The 18,940-nt window shown below is 44.8% G+C and overlaps 1 protein-coding gene across 1 annotated transcript in view; it reads left to right on the top strand.

Annotated features, from left to right (window-relative positions):
* Nucleotides 1-1,134: 1,134 nt before the first annotated feature.
* The window catches only part of LOC106648374, a 44,259-nt gene continuing 26,453 nt past the window's right edge, over nucleotides 1,135-18,940 (top strand). The window contains exon 1 of the mRNA XM_014365230.2: nucleotides 1,135-2,423. Within this exon, the coding sequence (XP_014220716.1) occupies nucleotides 1,982-2,423 (442 nt within the window). The 5' untranslated portion in view covers nucleotides 1,135-1,981. The remainder of the gene's footprint in view (nucleotides 2,424-18,940) is intronic.

The following is an 18,940-nucleotide window of genomic DNA, read 5'->3' as shown; positions in this document are numbered from 1 at the left end:
CAAGTATGAGAATGTCAAGTTCAAAAATGTGGGTAATTCCGTGGGTTTTTGTTTGTGTGTTTATTTATCTTGGTCATTTAATCAGTAAGATTTATGTTTTTGTCAGAAGAACAAAATACTGTATAGAGCTTTGATCTGTCCTTATCGTACGATATCTTTAGCTACTTAATTTTTCACATACCTGGTCACTTTCTGATTATTTATTTTAAATGTAGTTGTTTAAGAAGTGTCACGAAGAACGTGATATTGTTGTTTGGCATCGCATCATTAAATTGTACAAAAGTGCCTACAGAGATTCGTTCGCAACTTATTATTTGAAATGAAACTGTCTTTGACTTTAATTGACACATGCGTGGAAATCGAAGCATTGGCTATTGTCAAGATTTTCTATTGAAGTTGCGATAGAAAGAAAAAAAGCTACAGAAGTTAGGCGCGATGTCGAGATGAAAAAACTCGTCAAACGCTCTCGAGTCAAATAGGCTTTCATTGGAAAAAATTGAAGTGCGTCTTACATAAGGCGCGATAATCAAACGTCAGTTTACAAGCGAATCGCCCGAGTTGCCTCGTGATATCGAATCGCTCATAGACCCAATACATCGGCCCATGGAAGGAGTTGCAATGGCTCGAGCACTTGCATCTCGGAGGCCGAAATCACGCGTACTCGGTGCAGTGCAGAGCATGTGCCTGCGAAGGGAAAAGTGTAAGTGTATTACGAGCGAGGCCGGGCAGGGGAGGGGGCGGTATGTAGTTCTGGAAGGTACTCGCGCGTCGCAGAGAGGTCGCCCCGCGTCACTGACGTCACTGGCGAACTCCCTTCGAAACGAAAAACTGGGTGTCTAGCGCAAATTCGTATACTTGCATATATAGTGCAGCACACAGAGCAAATGGTGCGCGTGCGAAATTGCATATATATACGTACGCGTGTGCTGCACTATAGCAGCAGCGCTTATACCACCACCTCGGAAGCTCGGCGCGTCTCTCTTTCTCTCTCTCTCACTCCGAGACTCGGGCAGCAGTGCATGCTGCACGATACAAGCGCGAGCTATGCCCGAAAGAGAGAGAGAGAGAGCGAGGCAAACCGCAGTTTTGCACACACAGGCAACGCAGCAGCTGTCGTCATCGTCGTCGCGCTAGACACTCAGTCTCGGTTCTGCTCTCAGCCAGTTCGCATCGATTTTTATGCCTCTCGCACTATATACATACAAAGACGTACATAGCCGCCCGCCCGCCAGCCACAAGCGAGTCTCGCGCAGCGTATAGCAGCTCCTCGCCTTCTTTATACGCACGCGCGTGGCTGCTAAAGCGAATTTGCAGTTTGCACAGCAGCAGCATAGCACGCACACACTGTAGCCACTCTAACATATACAGACACACAGATAGAGCACACACGGAGCCAAGCTGGCAGACTCTTCACTCTCCTCGCAGCTTTTTCGCGCATTACATGTACTTCGGAGCAGTGGCCATACAGCAGCAACGGAATAGTGCTCCGCAGCACGCCAGAGCCAACGCCAGTCAGCAGCAGCAGCGACGCTTTCTCGCTTTTATCGTTGTTTTGACTCCTCGCTGTTTACAGAACAGCAGTGCGCTTACACCGTGAGCTGCAGAAAGGGCAGTGCGCGAGCGAACGAAAGAAAGAGACAGACGGACGAACCGAGCGGACTAGCCGCTTGCGTAAACACAGTGACGTATTAAAATATAAAAATATTAAAAAAAAATCTTGCTAAATGTTTAGCAGGCTCCGTAATTAATATATTTAAGCAGTGATCGTATCGTATTGTATTGTAAATATAATATATCGTAACATAACATATCGTTCTCTGTGTGCGTCGGTGTTTGTTGTTTTCGTCGTTACATGTGCTTGATAAAAGGGGGTGCGCGTCCACTAAACGAACAGACAGTACACAAACGTTATCGACAAGTGAATCCGTAAAGTTTTCGGGAAGCGTCAGTGAGTAATGAGCTCGGCGCATCATCCACAAGTATGAGCTGTAGCGTCAAGCAGATCACCAGTGCAGCGGCCAAGAGCTGGAGCAGCAGCAACGGCAGCGCTAACCCGAGTCAAAGTACCTCTCAGGGAGGCAACAGCGGCAGCGCTTCTACTCAGCAGACTCCGAATCGTCGGATCAATTCCCTTGCCGAAGAGGTCGTTGTCACGATCCCTGGCAACGGCGGCAGCAATGCTTCGCCTCAGCAGCAGCAGCAACAGCCGCAGCAATTAATCGTCGCCGCGAGCGCAGCAGCAGCAGCAGCGGCGGCAGCGGCAGTGGCTAACAATGCAGCAACGCAAAGTCAAATTCAGCAGCGCACCAACAGACTGGCCTTAGCCAAGAAGGGCGAGGACACGGCCAAATTGCTAAGATACATCGACGACAACGTCGTCGGCAAGAATGGCACCTTTCTCGGGCCCTTTGGACGTCGCAAAGGTAAGCGATTCGCGCATTCATTATTATGTACGTAGACTTTTGTTCGCTGCCGTGTGCCTCTCTTGCGGCCAATGCTGCTGCAGGTGATCATTGATCGGTCAATGTCGCCGCGACGACGATAAAATACCTGAGCATTGCTCCCTCGGTTTCTGATTTATTGCCTCTCGCACGCTCGACGGATCATTTTTATTTCCTTGCGCATTTTTTCATGCTCCAAGCCTATGAACCCGCATGTCACATATTTATAGATATTATTATGTACACAAAACACAACGATTAATTTACCACATCTGCGAAGCGAGAGATTTCCTGAGCGATTCAGCTCCAAGTAAACGTTGCAGAAGCCATTGGCCCGAACATTATTTTTCTCTCGCTCTTTGTGCATTGACAAACGTCGAGTTGCAAAAGATCCGCCGTCGTCGTCGTCAACTTTACTCGACTGCGATCTCACGCATGTTAGCCAGTCCATTGTGTACACGACTGCAATTTGCATCTCCAACGAGAATATACAATTATACATTCGATGCTTTTACCGATGTGCGCCACTTGCCTATTTTTTTTCTTTTCTTTTACTTCTTTTTTTCATGGAACACAAAAAATGAATCGTCTTCGGCGCAGGGCCGGGCAAAGAGCCAAAGAGTAAAAAAAAAAAAAAAAATAATATCGACCCACGAAGAGATATCGGCACTGTTTTTTTTCTCGTGCGCCGCTTCACTTGCAAAAAATGCGAGCGAAAAACAAGACCGACAGATAGACAGACGTGTGTAGGTGTAAGGAAGAATGAGTTGGGAAGAGCAGCAGGTCAAACGACGAGATCGTTGACCCTCCATAACGGGACGTTACAAATTATAGTCTTTGTCAATGTTTCGGCTTTTCTCTAGGCGTCTCTTTTTCGCGAATATAGGCCCGACTCGCGCGACTACTGCTTGCCTTCTAGCGCCCGAGGTAACGCGTGTGGCGTGTGCTCCACATACGCGACGCGCCGCATTATATATACAGAGAGAGCGTCGTCCTATTGTAGGAAAGTTGCTGGCGTGTGTGCAGCTTGCATGTGGCTCGTGCAACGCCAGTCGACTGGCTCGTTCCTCGGGGTGCATGAACTGCACATTAATCGGCCTCTTCGCCTCTTCTCTCTCTCTCTTTCTCATTCGAAAATATTGCCCTATTGCACGATATCAATTGCATGTACAGACTCGTTTATAAGCAGTGCTGCCTGTCGCGCTGCATACACTGCTTTCGCTGCAGCTCTCGATAAAAATATCCCATGTTGCGCTCGACAACGGCACATGCCCATTATATGCTCGCGAGTGCGCGACATTTTCGAGCTTTACAAAGGCTCGCGAGTGCGCCGCGCGAGTATTTATAGCGACTCGATGAAAAAAAGCTCTTTATATCCAATGGCCGACTATATAAAGAGCCGCGAGGGATCGATTGAATCTCGCTCTGTGCAGTTCCGAAGGGTGTGTACTTGGCCGCACAATAACATAAGCCCGCAGCTTTTTCTTCGATTTGGCTCAACGAACTCGTTATCGTGAGCGGATGATATAAGTTTAGGCTGAAAATGCAACGCGAGAGAGAAGTTTGCCCACGCGCTCGTACACATGCTCGTTGCTCATGCACAAGATCTTGCAAGCTTAAACATATAATTTGCGCGAAATCTCCGTACGCTTATCGGCCTGATCTAGAGCTCCGTCAAAGTAACCCAAGTTTCGCGAAGCGCGAAAATAGACGACGAATGTTCTTTGTCCAAAAAAGTCGCGACTTTTACCGAGGATGTGATGCTCGCGACCCTACCGACAATATATCTGTAGATAAGTCTTGGATTTTGGAGCGCGTATCGATTTATGCGCCCACGCAAGTCACACGGGAAGTTTGCCAGGCCGCGCGCGACGCAAAGTACACCGCACGCTTACATATATAACGTCCACATCACCGAATATAAAGTCTTTTGTCGCTGCTGCTGCTGCTGCTGATGTCGTCTATACTTGTGCGATGATCATGAGCAACCGAATACGCGCGGGAGAAGAGTTACGTTGATAAGTCCACGCTCGCAAGCTGACTAATGCTCTGTTTGAGGATGATAATATTCAATTAGTTGTTTATGACACACATTCAATAACGATACTTACGTACGTATCGGTTTGTGCTATAGCTAGCTTCTTTCTCACTCTCTCTCTTTTTTCTCCCTGTATCGCGCGTCATTGATAGATTAATCGTTTCTTGACTTTTTTTCTCTCGCGCTTTTCTCTCTCTTTCTCTCTCTCTCTCTCTCTCTCTCGGCTGGTACACAACTGATAATTTCACGATAAAGCGTCTGTTGCAAATCACGCGACGGCCGATTGTTCGTAACGCAACACGCACGATTTTTGATTTTCTTCGCCGAGAAATTGTGAAAATGAACGTTGAGCGCGAGCATCGATGTATGCGTGAACTATATTGCCAACATTGTTGCGTCGCGATACTTTTATTTTCCTTTTCTTTTTTTTTTTTTTTTTTTTGTTTTCAACTCGACTGAGCATCGTGCAGCTGTTGTGCTGTTTTTCGAGGCTGATTATTATGTACTTTTTTGTCATTAACTTTTTAACGAGTGCACCGATAGCCGCGTAACGCACACAGACGCGCGCGCGCACACATGACAATGCTATTTGCGTTCTAGAATTTCTTCTTATCGGGCACGAATTTTCAACACATTGTTGGTTCGGAGAGAAAAAATAAAAAAAAACTTATAATGCACTCTGGAAAGTAAATATTTTCTGCGTTTAATAGCAACGCTCCATATATTTACACCTACTTTATATTTGACAATATTACGTAATAGACGATTGGAAAGTTGGCTGCATCTCTTCCAGGGGTGTGTTGCGCGCTTGCGAGCCACGAGAAATTGTTTACGCTCTCTTTTTTTACAACTCGGTTATTTGCTCTTCGATAACGGCGGAGAGCTCGACGGAGAGAAAAAAAAGTTGCAGCTGATAGCGCGCGAAAAGTAGAACCCGATTTTCAGAGCGCGAGGACACGATCATCGCGTCGGACGAGCTTCGATAAAATTCATTCTGCCTTGTGTTTTTCTTGCAAAATGTACGTACACTTTTTCGACAAATATAGCATCGATTTCAAAACAGTACAAAGATCCAAAAGATTTGAGTTTATAAATAAAAAAAGATAACTGGCAAGTAATCAATCTATGGGATGAAGTGCATCTGCGAAATTCGTTATCGATCGCGAGCCGTGACTCTCTTTTGCCGACGCTTCCTGGTTTACACGCGATACGGCGCCCACTTAACTCAGTTTGATCGGTGAAATCAAGCTAATCGCTGCCGCTGCTCTGCTAAGACTGTTGAATTACGCGTCCGACTGAATTATCGAGCTTTATATTGATCGAAGATACGATCGATGCGAGCTGCGAGGGCTTACAAGAGCCGCGCGCCTGAAAAATTAGAGTCTCAGTTTCGGAAGCGATTAAGCCAAGTTTTCTGGGTCAGTCGAGGGGAAAAAATACGTTTGCCTATTCGTTACTTATTCAGCAAATCACTGCGCTAATTTTTCGGCCTCTATTAGGCATCGCTCGCGACGCGTCTCTTTTTGTCGACGCGCACGTACGAAGCAAAATTACAAAGCGACGATCTCGCGTCTATTAAAGCAAAGATCGGTAAAAGACGTTAATTACATCGTTCGAGCGCGCGTCAGTAAGTCTTTCGAACAAGTTCTGTCTCTGCGGCTGTGCACGTCTAAGTTTAGCCGCTGAGAAAACGCATCGATCATTCGCACGTATGTATGCGCGACAATGTAGCAGCTGTCAGTATATAGTACAGTATAAGTACGGTCGAGCCGCACACGCATGTACTTATCACGTGTGCAATATGCTCTGCACTCGAGAGTTGCATAATTTAATAAATGGCTAGTAGCGATGCATCTGGTGTAGAAAAAACGTCTCTCTCTCTCTCTCTCTCTCTGCCGAGCTGCTACGATTGAATTAGGCGTGACATACACAGACAGACAGACAGCAAGTGGCAGCAGTTTCTGCGCGCTTCGTTTTCCTCGTTGCGCAAAAAAAGCTTTGTATACGAAAAAGGAGAGGAAGGGGGGCCGACGACGCGCGAACACGCACGCTCGTATACACGTACGTTATTGCTGATATACAGACGTGCACAGCATCTTATCTGCTGCTCAACGTGCCGACTGAAAAATAATAATACTTTACGACGACGACGACGACGACGCTGGCGGTGGCGGCGGCAAGGAGAAAAGAGAATGGCTGCTCTCGAGTGCATTTTAGTACATGTCTATATCTATACGGGTTGTGTGCGTTGCAAGTGTAATTTATCAGCGCGACGTAAAAGTGATGGCGTTTATAACGTTGGCCGAAGCGGGCTTAGAGGCTGCTGTGTGCATTTGAGATTTTCTCGATTCGCAGGACTCGCCGTGGCCGCCGCCAAAGTCGCTTTCTCTTTGGGCCATATATCTATTAAGAGGTCGTCGATGAATGAACGCCGGCGAATCGTTGCATTAGGCCGCAGCAGCAGCAGCATAATCGCGGAACCATTTGGCTACACAACGATAGCGCGGACTCTTCTTCCTTCTAGCGAGCTGTCGATCGGCCGACGTTGTTTCGCGATCTGTATAAATATGTTTTGCCGCCGTGCACAACATTGTTACACAATTGCGTGCTGTGCACCTCGTGCTCTCGTGTACATGGCGAGGGCAGCTCGATCGAAACTTTGAACTCGCTTTATCGACGCGTATAACAATAATATCGCGTAGCATAATTATACACGTCGCGGCGAGGCAGCCGAGCCGTTTATAATAACGCAATGTGCAAATAAGATTAAAATAATATCGCCTCGGCAGCAGCGAGTCGTTTCAAAAGTTTGACATGCGCTTGCGGCTCGAGCTCATTAATCCAGTGAACGCATAAATACATGCGCACATGTATTTTATATACATGTATAATGCAGGGCGATAATGTGTGGCAGCTCGTTGTGCAAACACATAATATACAAACGATGTATTATGGGCGAGCTGTATGTATAGCGTGGAGCACATCGCATGTCACGATTCTATCATCTTTCAAAACGGAAAAACGAGCAGCGCCGATAATGCATGTATATATGCGCGTACAGCTCTCGAGTATCCTTAATAATATTATCGAAACATGCATACACACAGATGCGCTAATATACACAACGGAGTTTCTGCATTCGATACGTGATACTGCGCTCGCAGTAAAAATCTTTTTTTATTTGCCCAATATATCGATTGGCGCGAGAGGCGCGCACTTTTGCATTAATAATTCGCTTCTTCCGCGTGTGTGATTACTTTGGGCAGGTGTGAATATACTAGTACATATGAACGACACACAAACACACACTAATATGAAGTATAAAAAAAATTGATCATTCCGAACTCGACGTAGCGACGCGCTCTTCGAAATCCGATACATATGGTTATCGAGCGATTAACTGATAAAGCAGCAGTAGCAGCATATGCAGCTCTCAATTTAGGATGTATGACGCGCACTCGGCTGCCACAGCCTTTTTCATTATACTCGCTCTTCTGATTCGATTAATGAGTTTGTGTCGGAGCTGTTAACGCGATCAAATGCGTTCGTGTAGGCGCGATGCATTACAATGCTGTAAGCGTATACGATACGCGCGAGTCGTCGTGTTCGAGTCGCTCGTACTCTTTTTTTTTCTTTTGTTTTTTCTTATGAATCAGCATGGTGTTGGCGGCGGCAGCCCTTATAGTATTTTTTGTGCGTTGCGTACCGTCACTCGTGTAAAATTAGAATAATGAGCGAGGCGAAAGTCAAAAGCCAGCAGACCTTGAGTTTTCTCTTTGGTTTCTTTTTTCTCGATTTGTTAGAGCGGTAATTTATTTTAACAGCCACGAAGCCATTTTACTTCGATATATGCATTTGCTGCATCCAGCATGAAGTAAGGCATACATCGCGGGAGCTCATCGCTTATTCAAACGATATGTATCGCGATGAGCTTATTCGCCATATGTATATGTAATAAGTGAAGCAAGTTGCAATATAGGTAGGGGAAAAAATTGTGCCGTTGCTTTGACTGCTGGGTGACGTCAGTGACTAAATCACGTGCTGCGAGCCAACCGAACATAGTACATATCTATGTACACATGCGCGCTCGTCAGACCTTATAAAGCAAGCTCGTGAGCTTTGTTGTTGTATCGACTCCCGAGGTACGTTTCGTACGTATACGCGCTTACGCGCTTAGGAATGATCGATGAAGCGGTGCTCCGCTTCGAGCAGGCCTCGCACTTAAAGCGTACACGATAATTGCAGCCCGAAAAAGCGTCGAGTCGAGTCGCGAGCACGGAAAATCGGAGCACTTCCGTATTGCTTTCCAGGCATAAGTCGCAGCCGTCGTCACACTGCCGCTGCCGACGTCGCTGCCGCAGCGCGTAGGCGACGCGGCTGACCTATACTTATGATATAAATGCACTTTCGTGTGGCTTCGTTCGCAAAAGCATCGCCTCCCGACGACTCGGAGTTACGACGACTGTGCGCAAGAACGACGAAGAATTAGCTTCCCGACATTATAATATTCCACTCTGGACGCGCGCTTGCGACGCGTTACGAGCCTTGGCTAGAAATCGTTCTTACCGCGAGCTATATCGCATATAGACGATATTTACGTTACTTATGTCATACGTTGCTTGTGCGCGAACCCGACAGCGAGGTTCATTCATGCGTGGCGTCGTCGATCGATCGCAAAACACGTTATTAAACTCTCTTCCGTCATAACAAACGCACGAAAGGAAAGAATAAAAAAATATTATTAATGAATTCAGCAGATATAGCAGCATCAGCAGCGACGACAACCAACGCGACAATAACAACAGAATCATTTGCGATGCTAATTTCGACGAGTACTCGCGAAAATCCAAGTCGAACTCGTGACTCGCGAATTGTTGGCTCCTATTCTCACGTGCCGCACAGTATACAGCTAGTCTCAGCCTATTCACCATGCATATATAACGCACAAGCCTAGACAGAAGTGTCGGGAGCTTTTCGTGGCTGTACGCCGCCGCGGCCACGACACATCGTCGCAGCTCTCGAGGATGTGTCAACGTACTCCCGAGTGCGCCGCGACACGCGAGCTGATCTAAATATCGCAAGCACATACAGGTACACGTTGCACAGTATACATGCAGCTTATAACGAACGGCGTACACCTCGGCGCCACTACTCGACGTTGCTCCATGTACGAATTATTATACGTTATGCGATAATGACGTTTTGCAAATTAATGCCCGACCAACGACTGCAGGCGTCGTCGAGCTGACCGTGTGTGCATGTTTACGTTTTCCGTATGAACGTGTGTGTATGCAGTAGCTGCCACGTGCTTTTCAGCGCTCCTGCTCGTGTGCAGTGCGCGACGTGCGCGTGTTCGCCTACCCATACAACCGTGCGTTATACATTTATATATGTGCAAGTCGTATACAATGTACTGTGTCGCTGTTTTCTTTCTTTCTTTTACTTTCACTCCGCTTGCGTGTATATTATGCTGCTTCGTTCGTTCCTTCCTTCGTCATGCTCCTCCTGCTTGTTTACTTCTGCGCATTCTGTACTGCGTAGAACGCCTCCGCCTATTTATACATGTACTTTGATGACTGTTATTCAAAAGCGGAGCAAAAAAAATCTATATACTCATTTTTATTATCTCGAGATGATAGCGCTACTTCTTTCTTTGACTGACGTAGGCGGCTATGATCGATACTTCATGCTTCTTCGTGCTAATTGGCTCAGTGGAGGAGTGAGACACACAGAGGAAGCGACTCGCGAGCTATTATTGTTATTACGTTTGGCTTATACCTAGGGTTCGTTATAATTTATTTAAAGAAGTGGTTCATTAAGAACGTTTCAACAACCCAATTGATTTTCTCACTTGACAATTGCAACCAAATGCTTTTCTATTCGCTTTGCAATCGCGATTCACCCAAGCAAAGGTCTCGCACACCCGATAGCGCACGCTATTATACATGTATAAGAATAAAATTTTTATCAATGGCAAAAATATCCGGCTGACCGATTCTCATCCAAGGTTCGTCCTCGAAAGCTCTCCGCGGTGCTATAAACACACAACAAATATGGAACGTAATTGAGCTCTTATAAGACGATAAAGATCTCATTATAGTTGAATGAAGACTTTTCAATTGGTCTCTGCGGTAATGTAAATGCCATGCCGCTACGCTCGATGCGCACCTTGAGATCGGAGGCATGAAAATGAAGGTGAAGTCGAAATTCGCGTGTTCGTTAATGCAGTCGAGACAATCTTACTTTTACGTTGCTGCAAAAAAAAGGAGAGAGAGAGAGAGAGAAATGAACGTCGACGCGGCGGCGCACGCAGCAAAGATAGAACACGCGTCCTCGCGATAACGTCAGGCTCGTTTGTACAAAATAAAATCCTGTAACGTGTAGCAGTTCTCGAAAAAGACAGAGAGAGAATCATTATGTAACTTGTACCGATGTCACTGACGCAGATATTATTCACGAATTTTATTGGCTTGTAAATTTGAAATGAACTTATGAAAGAATTAATTGATAAATATTCAATGAAATCGTCCGCTTTATATTTTATCTAAATGATTATAACTGCAAAACGTGGCAATTATCGGCTTTATAGTTCATTATTCGCTTTGAATTATTAAGAGAAACTGTCTGTCTTGAGCGATGGAAGGTCCTTCTCGTGGGCAATTCGCTGCTGCACGATGTGATCGCGTTTGGATATACCGAGAGAGTTGTCCAATGACATCACGAGTACAGCCGTGGAAATGGTCACTCTCGCCCAGTCGATTAACGGTGACGAGTCACGAGAATTGGTCCGATTGTCACGTATCATCAGATCACTAGCTTTTCTCTCTTAATTGTTGATACTTGAATTGTTGATTCTTTGTGATTTTCATTTGTTTTTGGCATTAATCAAAATAAGACGTGTCAAATGATTAATGAATACGCGAGTGCACGCGCAACGATTAGTTACAAGTTTTAATGTCAGGCTTACGATCGAAAGCAAATAATGGCTCAACTTTTTATTTCAACTTTATAATGAATTGCTCGAAGAGTATTTATTCGCGTGACTCATATATAAACGCTCGAATCGTGCTTATTGTAGAAATTGTCGAGGAAAATTTAAAATTAACCAAACACTCGTACAAAATTATTACTCCGAGCGTAATCAAATTTTATTCACCAATAATATACGCGTTCATACTTGTCAAGGTCGATCACACGCATTCTCTAGCCCAATACGATTATCTTCTCGGTACACGCACATCCTGTTTTTCTCCTTCTGACGTTACTCGATGATTTTGAAGGTTCGAACAAGTACTTATTCCGTGGAATCCTTCAATTGTCTTGCTTTTCGACCAAGTTACAAAAGCAGACATGCTTACATGCATATACGTCAGCATATAACAAAGAAGCGTCAAAGTAAAAGTGAACATCGCACGGAAACTTTTGCTCGTACAGCCCATGAGATACAGTTCAAAAATTATGACCAGTGGTAAAGGGATAAAAAGTGGAGCAAGCGGGCGCGCGCACATGAGGTAATAAAACTCAGTGCTGACAACGTTCCAAAAACAAAAAGCCGTAACAAAGAGAGTTTATATATAGGAACGCCCGCGGTCTTGATTCCTCCGACGTTCGATTTGTTTCCATCGGATTTTTCAGCGTTAGAGTGATTTATGAGAGAGCAAACATAGCGCCAGTAGTAATGAAAAATAACCTACTTATGACTTTGTAGATTGTTTTAATTTGTAAAAGGCAGGATGCAGAATGGGCGAAAAACATGTTCGGAAAAAAGAAAAAGACATATTTCATCTCGAGTGAGGTCCATAACATGACACCCCCTGGGGAGCAATAATACATCGAAGGGGGAAATTTCAGTAAAACACAGCGAAGTAGTATAGATAATAGCATTAAGCCTCACAAGTGTGAAATATGTCACGGAGGTGTCGATGAAAAATTGGCTCTCTCTCAAAAAGTTCAAAAATTACACCGTATCGTTGTAATCCTATCAAACCTTACAAGTCGCCCCAAAAGCTACAAAAGACTCATAAAGAGCGCATGAAACGAGATTTATAAAGGGAAATTCTATTTATCGAGTGGTTGCATATTGCTGTATGAAGTGTGCGAGTGTAGCTCAATGGATTATTGCATTGTTTTTTTTTCAATCGTCAGGAAGAATTTCAAATAACCGAGTGGAAATCGCTTCTACGTCGACTCGAAACGAGGCGTAATGCGATATACAGCAATATGACGACGAGTAAGAGCATTTGGACTACGTCACGGGCTCAACGCGATATAACACACGTCTTTCGCTGAGCACTGCACTTTATTAAGTTGGCAGCGGAAAAAATAAACCCGAAAATTAATTAAAAGAGTACGAATAAGAGAGGGAGAGAGCAAGAGAGGGTGGAAAAAGCAATTCAACGAGAGCAGCGAAGAAAAGAAAAGAGCAGCAGCGAGAGTAGTATAGTGTTCGCACAGAGAATCGTATTTCATCGTAAAGTTCGGAGCTATTCGTGGACATGACTCACATTGAATCTCACTCTTTCTCGCTGTGCCTGGCCTGCTATGCTTCGCGTCCGTATGCGTTGTGTACATATGTAAATCGCCTCGGCCATTGCGACGAGCTCGCGGCTATCCGGCACTGGAGCTGCTGCTGCTGCTGGCCGAGCACGTGACGTACACGGGACTTGCATTCGACGTGTATGCACAAAGGCACACAGTGTCAGAGAGACGTGCCGACCAAATTAAAAGCCATCGCGAGTATTTTCAACTTCTTCTCTGCCTTCTTTGCCTTTTTTTGGGAGAGGCTAATAAATAAAGGTTCAAGGTGGAAAAACTCTGCCCGATACTAAACGTGAATTTACACGGATGGATTGTGTAGGTGATTGTCGTAGGTGCTGCACAATGTAAGACGAGCGTGAACTCATGCATGGATAAGTAGCGATGATCGAACAGATTGATATTATTGTTCCGCAGTCTCGAGTCGGAGTCGTCGATATACAGAGACATCAGCGTCATCGAATGCATATCGCGTACGCGAAGCTCGTTTACGGAAGCGGATTTTTCTTCTTTTTTTATTGTAATGTTTTGTGTGTGTATCTGGCGCGATTTGCGCATACACGATGCATGAATCAAGAGCTAGGTTTTATGCATCTGGTGACAAGTGTAGTGGCTACGTCCAACCATGCGCTTGGAAAACTACTATTATAGACTCGTATAACTCGGCAAACTTTCCACGCTCTTTTTCTCGCTCTCGCAGTTCGCTCGAGCTCTGCCTCTCGGCGCGCGTATAGAACGCGCTACATATACAAACACACACACCTAAACAGCATAGCAGCGTAAAAGTAAACGTTATACTTGCTGTTTGTTTTGCGGGCAGTCGGCCAAAACTCTTATATTTTGCCCTCCCATATGTGAACAAGACCGATACTACTACTGATGCTGCTGCTGCTCGACGACTATTAAAATCCCGTAGCGCTTCGTGTATATAATTATGCAATGCCGCACGCGGATACGTGTAATTTTGGAATAGTCGCGCGTTATCGTGACTGCGTTGACGCGCGAGCAAGCGAGCGATCTCGACGTAGTTGCACTGCCTATATTTACAAGTTGCGCCGAGTCTATCCTCCAGTCCAAAAAGGGAAACGGTCGTTTGTGCTTTTACGCGCCGCATATCCGACGTATCTAAGCCTGACGGGCGCACCGCACTACCCGCGCACACTCACGCAAGCGGAACGAAGCAAAAAAAAAGAAAAAAGAAAAAAAGGTGCGATATTGGCGCGAAACGAAATCGAGAGTCGAACACATGTGTGGACTGTGGAGTACACGAATCATTATCGCGTGCGGTTAATCGAAATGTGCACGGCTCAGGTTCGCAGCGTACTACGCAATAACTGCCACTTGGTAGGTGGCATGCAACGTGCACTTACATAGTTATGTAGTTTAAGTCTGTGCAAAAGGGCTGCACGACTCGTTTTCGCCCATTGTTTTCAGCTCTTTGTGTCAATTGGAATATATACATGTGCGATCGTTATTTCGCCAACGCAAAGAGCTATATGATTAGTCGATGTCCATGAAGCTATTAAAAACGCGCCTCGACGACTCGAATATAATAAGTCGATATATATAATGGCCAATTGACGTTAAAACTCGAGCTACCTGTGGCCGCGCGCGTAGTAGCAGCACAGTAGCTAGCGATCTGCGGCGCACGTGAAATTGCTGGCTTTTTATTGCCTCTTCGCGTGCCGAGCTCTAGCCGACGAGAGCGACGACTAGCTGCGATTATCCGCTCGATGGAACTTCCAATCGAATGGCAATTCGTGGGTTACGTAAATCCAACTGCCCTACAGGCCACTGTCTGATTAGCGAAAATGCGCCTGGCCATCGATCGCAGACTTGTACACGCGTATTTGTAACGAACCGTCGCGCTACTTTTTATCTAACGGGAAACGCGCGTCGGCTCGGCGTTTTTATTTTCTTGCAGCAATAGGCAGCCAGTACCGTGCGGTCTTTTCTTCTGCATTCGATTAAAGACAGGTTCAATCCTCTGCGGTTTGGCCTTGATCGACTACTAAATCTCGCAAGTAGAATATTTTCTTGTGACCGGCTCGACTACACTCTGCTCTAATTCTGCGTCTGTATTCGGGCCTGCGCCGTTACTCACACTATATTACTTCCTATTTTTTCTTTTCTCTTTTTTTTTCTTCTCGTTTTCAAGTTTTCGCCAGACAAAACTCGTTACATCGATGAAATACATACAGTTTGAATGCAGGAAATTGTCCGCGCTATTAATCAAAGTCCAATGAAAATCTTGTTCATCGATCAAGCTCCGAAAAAGTCGCAGCGCGGCTGTGAAAAAAAAACTCTGTTATTTATCTCGGCGTAGAATGTCACAAATGTCGCGTGGCGTGAGCTTATCAGGCTCGAGCTTACATGACTCTGTCGGATTTTGAGCTCGCGCGATGTGTTTATGGGCAATTTTTACGAGCGAGTAACGAGATGCTTCAGTAATCAATCACAGTGAGAAAGTATACAGATATACAAACAGGAGTCTTGGCTCGCGAGCGGCTGATTGCTCAGCAAGTTCCGTACACTTGAAATAAATTAGATCTTGTCTGTTGAAGTTTAGGCAAGTAGTAATTAGTTTTAAACAAATAGCAGTTTCTGGAACGACTTTTTGGTGACTTACTAGTCGAACGAGATGCGCTAATCGATACTCGAGTCATTTTTTTGCCTATAAAATTCCAAAAATTGCAGGAATTTGCTAGACGTCGTAAAACCCGATGTTTATACATAGTTTTCATAGATTGTTTAAGTTATTAGTGTGTGGACTGTCGAATTAGTCGAACATAAAAATTGTAATTACCAAGTCGTAAAAAAATTGAAAATTAACCTTTTTTGTCCTCTGCATTTTTTTCACTAATTAAATGTTACATCTTTGTCTGTTTCAGGTTAGTACCAAAATCGCATTATAAATTCAAATAGTTAATGGACTATAGCTGCAGCACCGGAGCCTGTAAGTTAATTTCTCCTTGACATTTTCGCCTGCAAATGCAAATTGAAACTTTTTTCCCATCAAGCTTTGAGCCGTGTACACTGTTAAAGAGAAGCCGAGAGAGAGAAAAAAAAACTGTCGCTCACGCGCGCTACTATTTCAATTAAAAGCGTAAATTCTGCGTCGGTGAAAAGTCCTTGAGAGCTTGCAAAGGTCGCAGCGCGTGATAATGCAATCTCTACGGCTCCATATATTGGCTCTATCAAATTTTCTTCATTCGATTTACAATCTATCGCTCGCTTGTGTTCGTGTTTACCGTCCAATAATCTATAACGTGTATACGTATCAACGGAGAGCCAAGAGAATATACACGAGAGCTACGTTCCATGGACCACGAACGCGGCTTTGCCCTTGAACTCTAAAACTGACGCACGTCTCGATGTATGTGCGCGTCCGTGTGTTCGAGAGAAACAACTCCGCTCTCTGTACATATAGCACGAACTGCTACATAGATAAAGTACCCTCCGAAGCCACCTGCATATAATGGAATTTAACAATATAGAATAAATAGATGCATGTACAGACAGAGACGACACCCACACACGGGCAGAGCTACTGTGCTGCACACAGATAGGACACACGGTGCATTCTCGAAAAAGTTGCGTGTGAGCTCTCCGTGGGTGAGGACACACCCCAAGCGACAGAACGTGACGCGCAATGCACTCGAGCTTTTTCAAGGTCTCCTCGTCGGAGCGAGAGCGAGAGAGAGAGAGCGAAACTGTTCGATCGATCGAGCGCTCCTCGTTCAGCTCCCAAGGATGCGAGGGAGCTTGCACTCGCACCACGCTAAACGCAGAATGAACCAGTCCGTCGACGCTTTTCTTTCAATCACACGACGCTAGGCAAGTTCACGGTCGAGGCTTTTCGTCGCGTGCAGTCAAGTTTCATTCTTATCTTCGCGTGGGTTTGGTTCGTCAGATTTTTTACGCCTTTTTTCCTGCTTTTTCTTAATAAGATATTTATGATGTTTTGATACCTCGTTTGTGTACGTGAGTAAGAATCGTCGAAAGCTCTTGCTTGAATCGAAAATCAAACTCACATGATTGAGTTAATACGAGTGTAATCGCGGATAAAATCACGTGATTCTTTCATCGTTTCAAACTTTTTCCTGCTTGGCGAGTAAGAAAGTATTTTTTATCAGTCGAGCAAATGGACCGAGCCGCGTGTGCAAAAGAGAAACTACACGACGAAACAAGGTCTTCGTACATGTGAATACGCGCGGCAATGCAAAAATCGATCGACCGCCCGCGTCAGGGTTTGCGCGTCCTCGACACTAACCTTTAAAATCTGCCTGCGATATGGATGCGTCCGTGTACTTGGACTTTGTGTACGAGAGAGAGCCTGCAGTTATTTGCTCACTCGTGCGCAATCCTTTTCATCGGGAAAACTTGTCAAGAGTTGCAAGGGCTCGCAATAATGTCATACAACAATTGAAATAAAAAAACACAAGACAATAAAGAGTCGCGAAATATGGATTTTTTCCCACCATAATTATGAGTTTTGGCTTGTTTGCCTGTAAAAGTCCATATCTATTATTGGATCGCCGCAGCTCTAAGCGTATGCCTCGTCTATATAATATATATGTGTAGAGGTAATGAGCCAATTTAGGCTCGAGCCAAAAATGGGTCGTTAATACTTTGTAGCTTTCCTGTTGACTTTCCTACGAATAATACTTTGCCACTTACACTTCACGCGAGTCTGTTTACCCAGACGAGATATTTGAGTATATTCATATAATGCATATAATGCGACCTGTTACCGACTGGCAAGTCTAATTTACGCAAGAATTTGCTTATTTTTGCTCGACAATTGCAAACATGTATGTAGCTTCGTTACGGCATTTTACGACTAATTTTCAACGCTCTATCCGTTCGTTTACATTGAATCTTATATCAAAATGACAATTTTCGATTCGATTTGCAGCGACTCGTTGCAGCCAACGCGTCGAAACGATTTTTGCGCGCGTCAAAAAGTGAAAGTCTTGTCGAAAGAATAAGTGCTGAGTATTGCAAGTTAACTCGATCCCGTGTATTATGCACATTAATATTGAATAAAAAATAATCATGCAAGTTCAAATTCTCCGAAGACCAACTAGACATAATTCGCGACAATCCCCCACAATTTCTACGACATAATATGCGTTGCAGCACGACGAAAACGAAGAAAAAAATTACGTGTCTGCGAGAGACTCCAAGTATATAGGATATGCAAGCGGCGGCCAGATTGGAATCGATTTTTCGCGTTCATTCAGCGAGTCACATACACGACTATGCCTGCAGTGACAACGCAATCCATGCCAATGTAGAACGTGCGCCGAGTGAAAGTGCAAGTAATACGGAGATCTGCTGAGAGGCTGACTCTCCGCGCCTCTAACGCCTTCCCCCAAGCTTTAGGACGATTGCATTTACCTTGGATTTTTCTATCGCCCGACTAACGATAATGAATAGCGAAACGCTAGGAAAATCGGCCTCTTCGTTTTTTTTACGGCTGTGCTTTATTACGCGGTGAAAGCATATGTTAAAATTATCGTCGTTCGGTAGAAACAGGCGCTGAGTGAAAATTACGAAGACGACGTATTATTTTCAATCCCATTCGTACACAGCATAGCTGGTCTAATTTTTCTTTTTCTTCTATTCTTGGAGTTACTGCGAATCCTCTTGGATCATCAGGCAGTTTTCAGTTGTTATAATAGACCAAAGCAGCGCCGTAATGCAACAAACGCACGCAGCTCAAGCTGTAACGAACATCACTTTCGCCGCCGTGTTTAAAAGTGAAAACTAGGAAATGGCATGCATATGGAGCCCATTGCGAATCTTATCCTGCGCGCTTGAGTGCTCGGCCTCGTGCGTCTAATGAGGGATATAGAAAGTGATTTATGTCTTTGATTCTGTTTGTTGAGCTTGTACCTTTGTAGTTTTTTCGTTTGGTGTG

Source organism: Trichogramma pretiosum, unplaced genomic scaffold (genome assembly GCF_000599845.2).
Source record: "Trichogramma pretiosum strain Unisexual culture from Peru unplaced genomic scaffold, Tpre_2.0 scaffold24, whole genome shotgun sequence".
Classification (NCBI taxonomy): Eukaryota; Metazoa; Arthropoda; class Insecta; order Hymenoptera; family Trichogrammatidae; genus Trichogramma; species Trichogramma pretiosum.
This window is presented reverse-complemented; position numbering and strand designations above follow the sequence as displayed.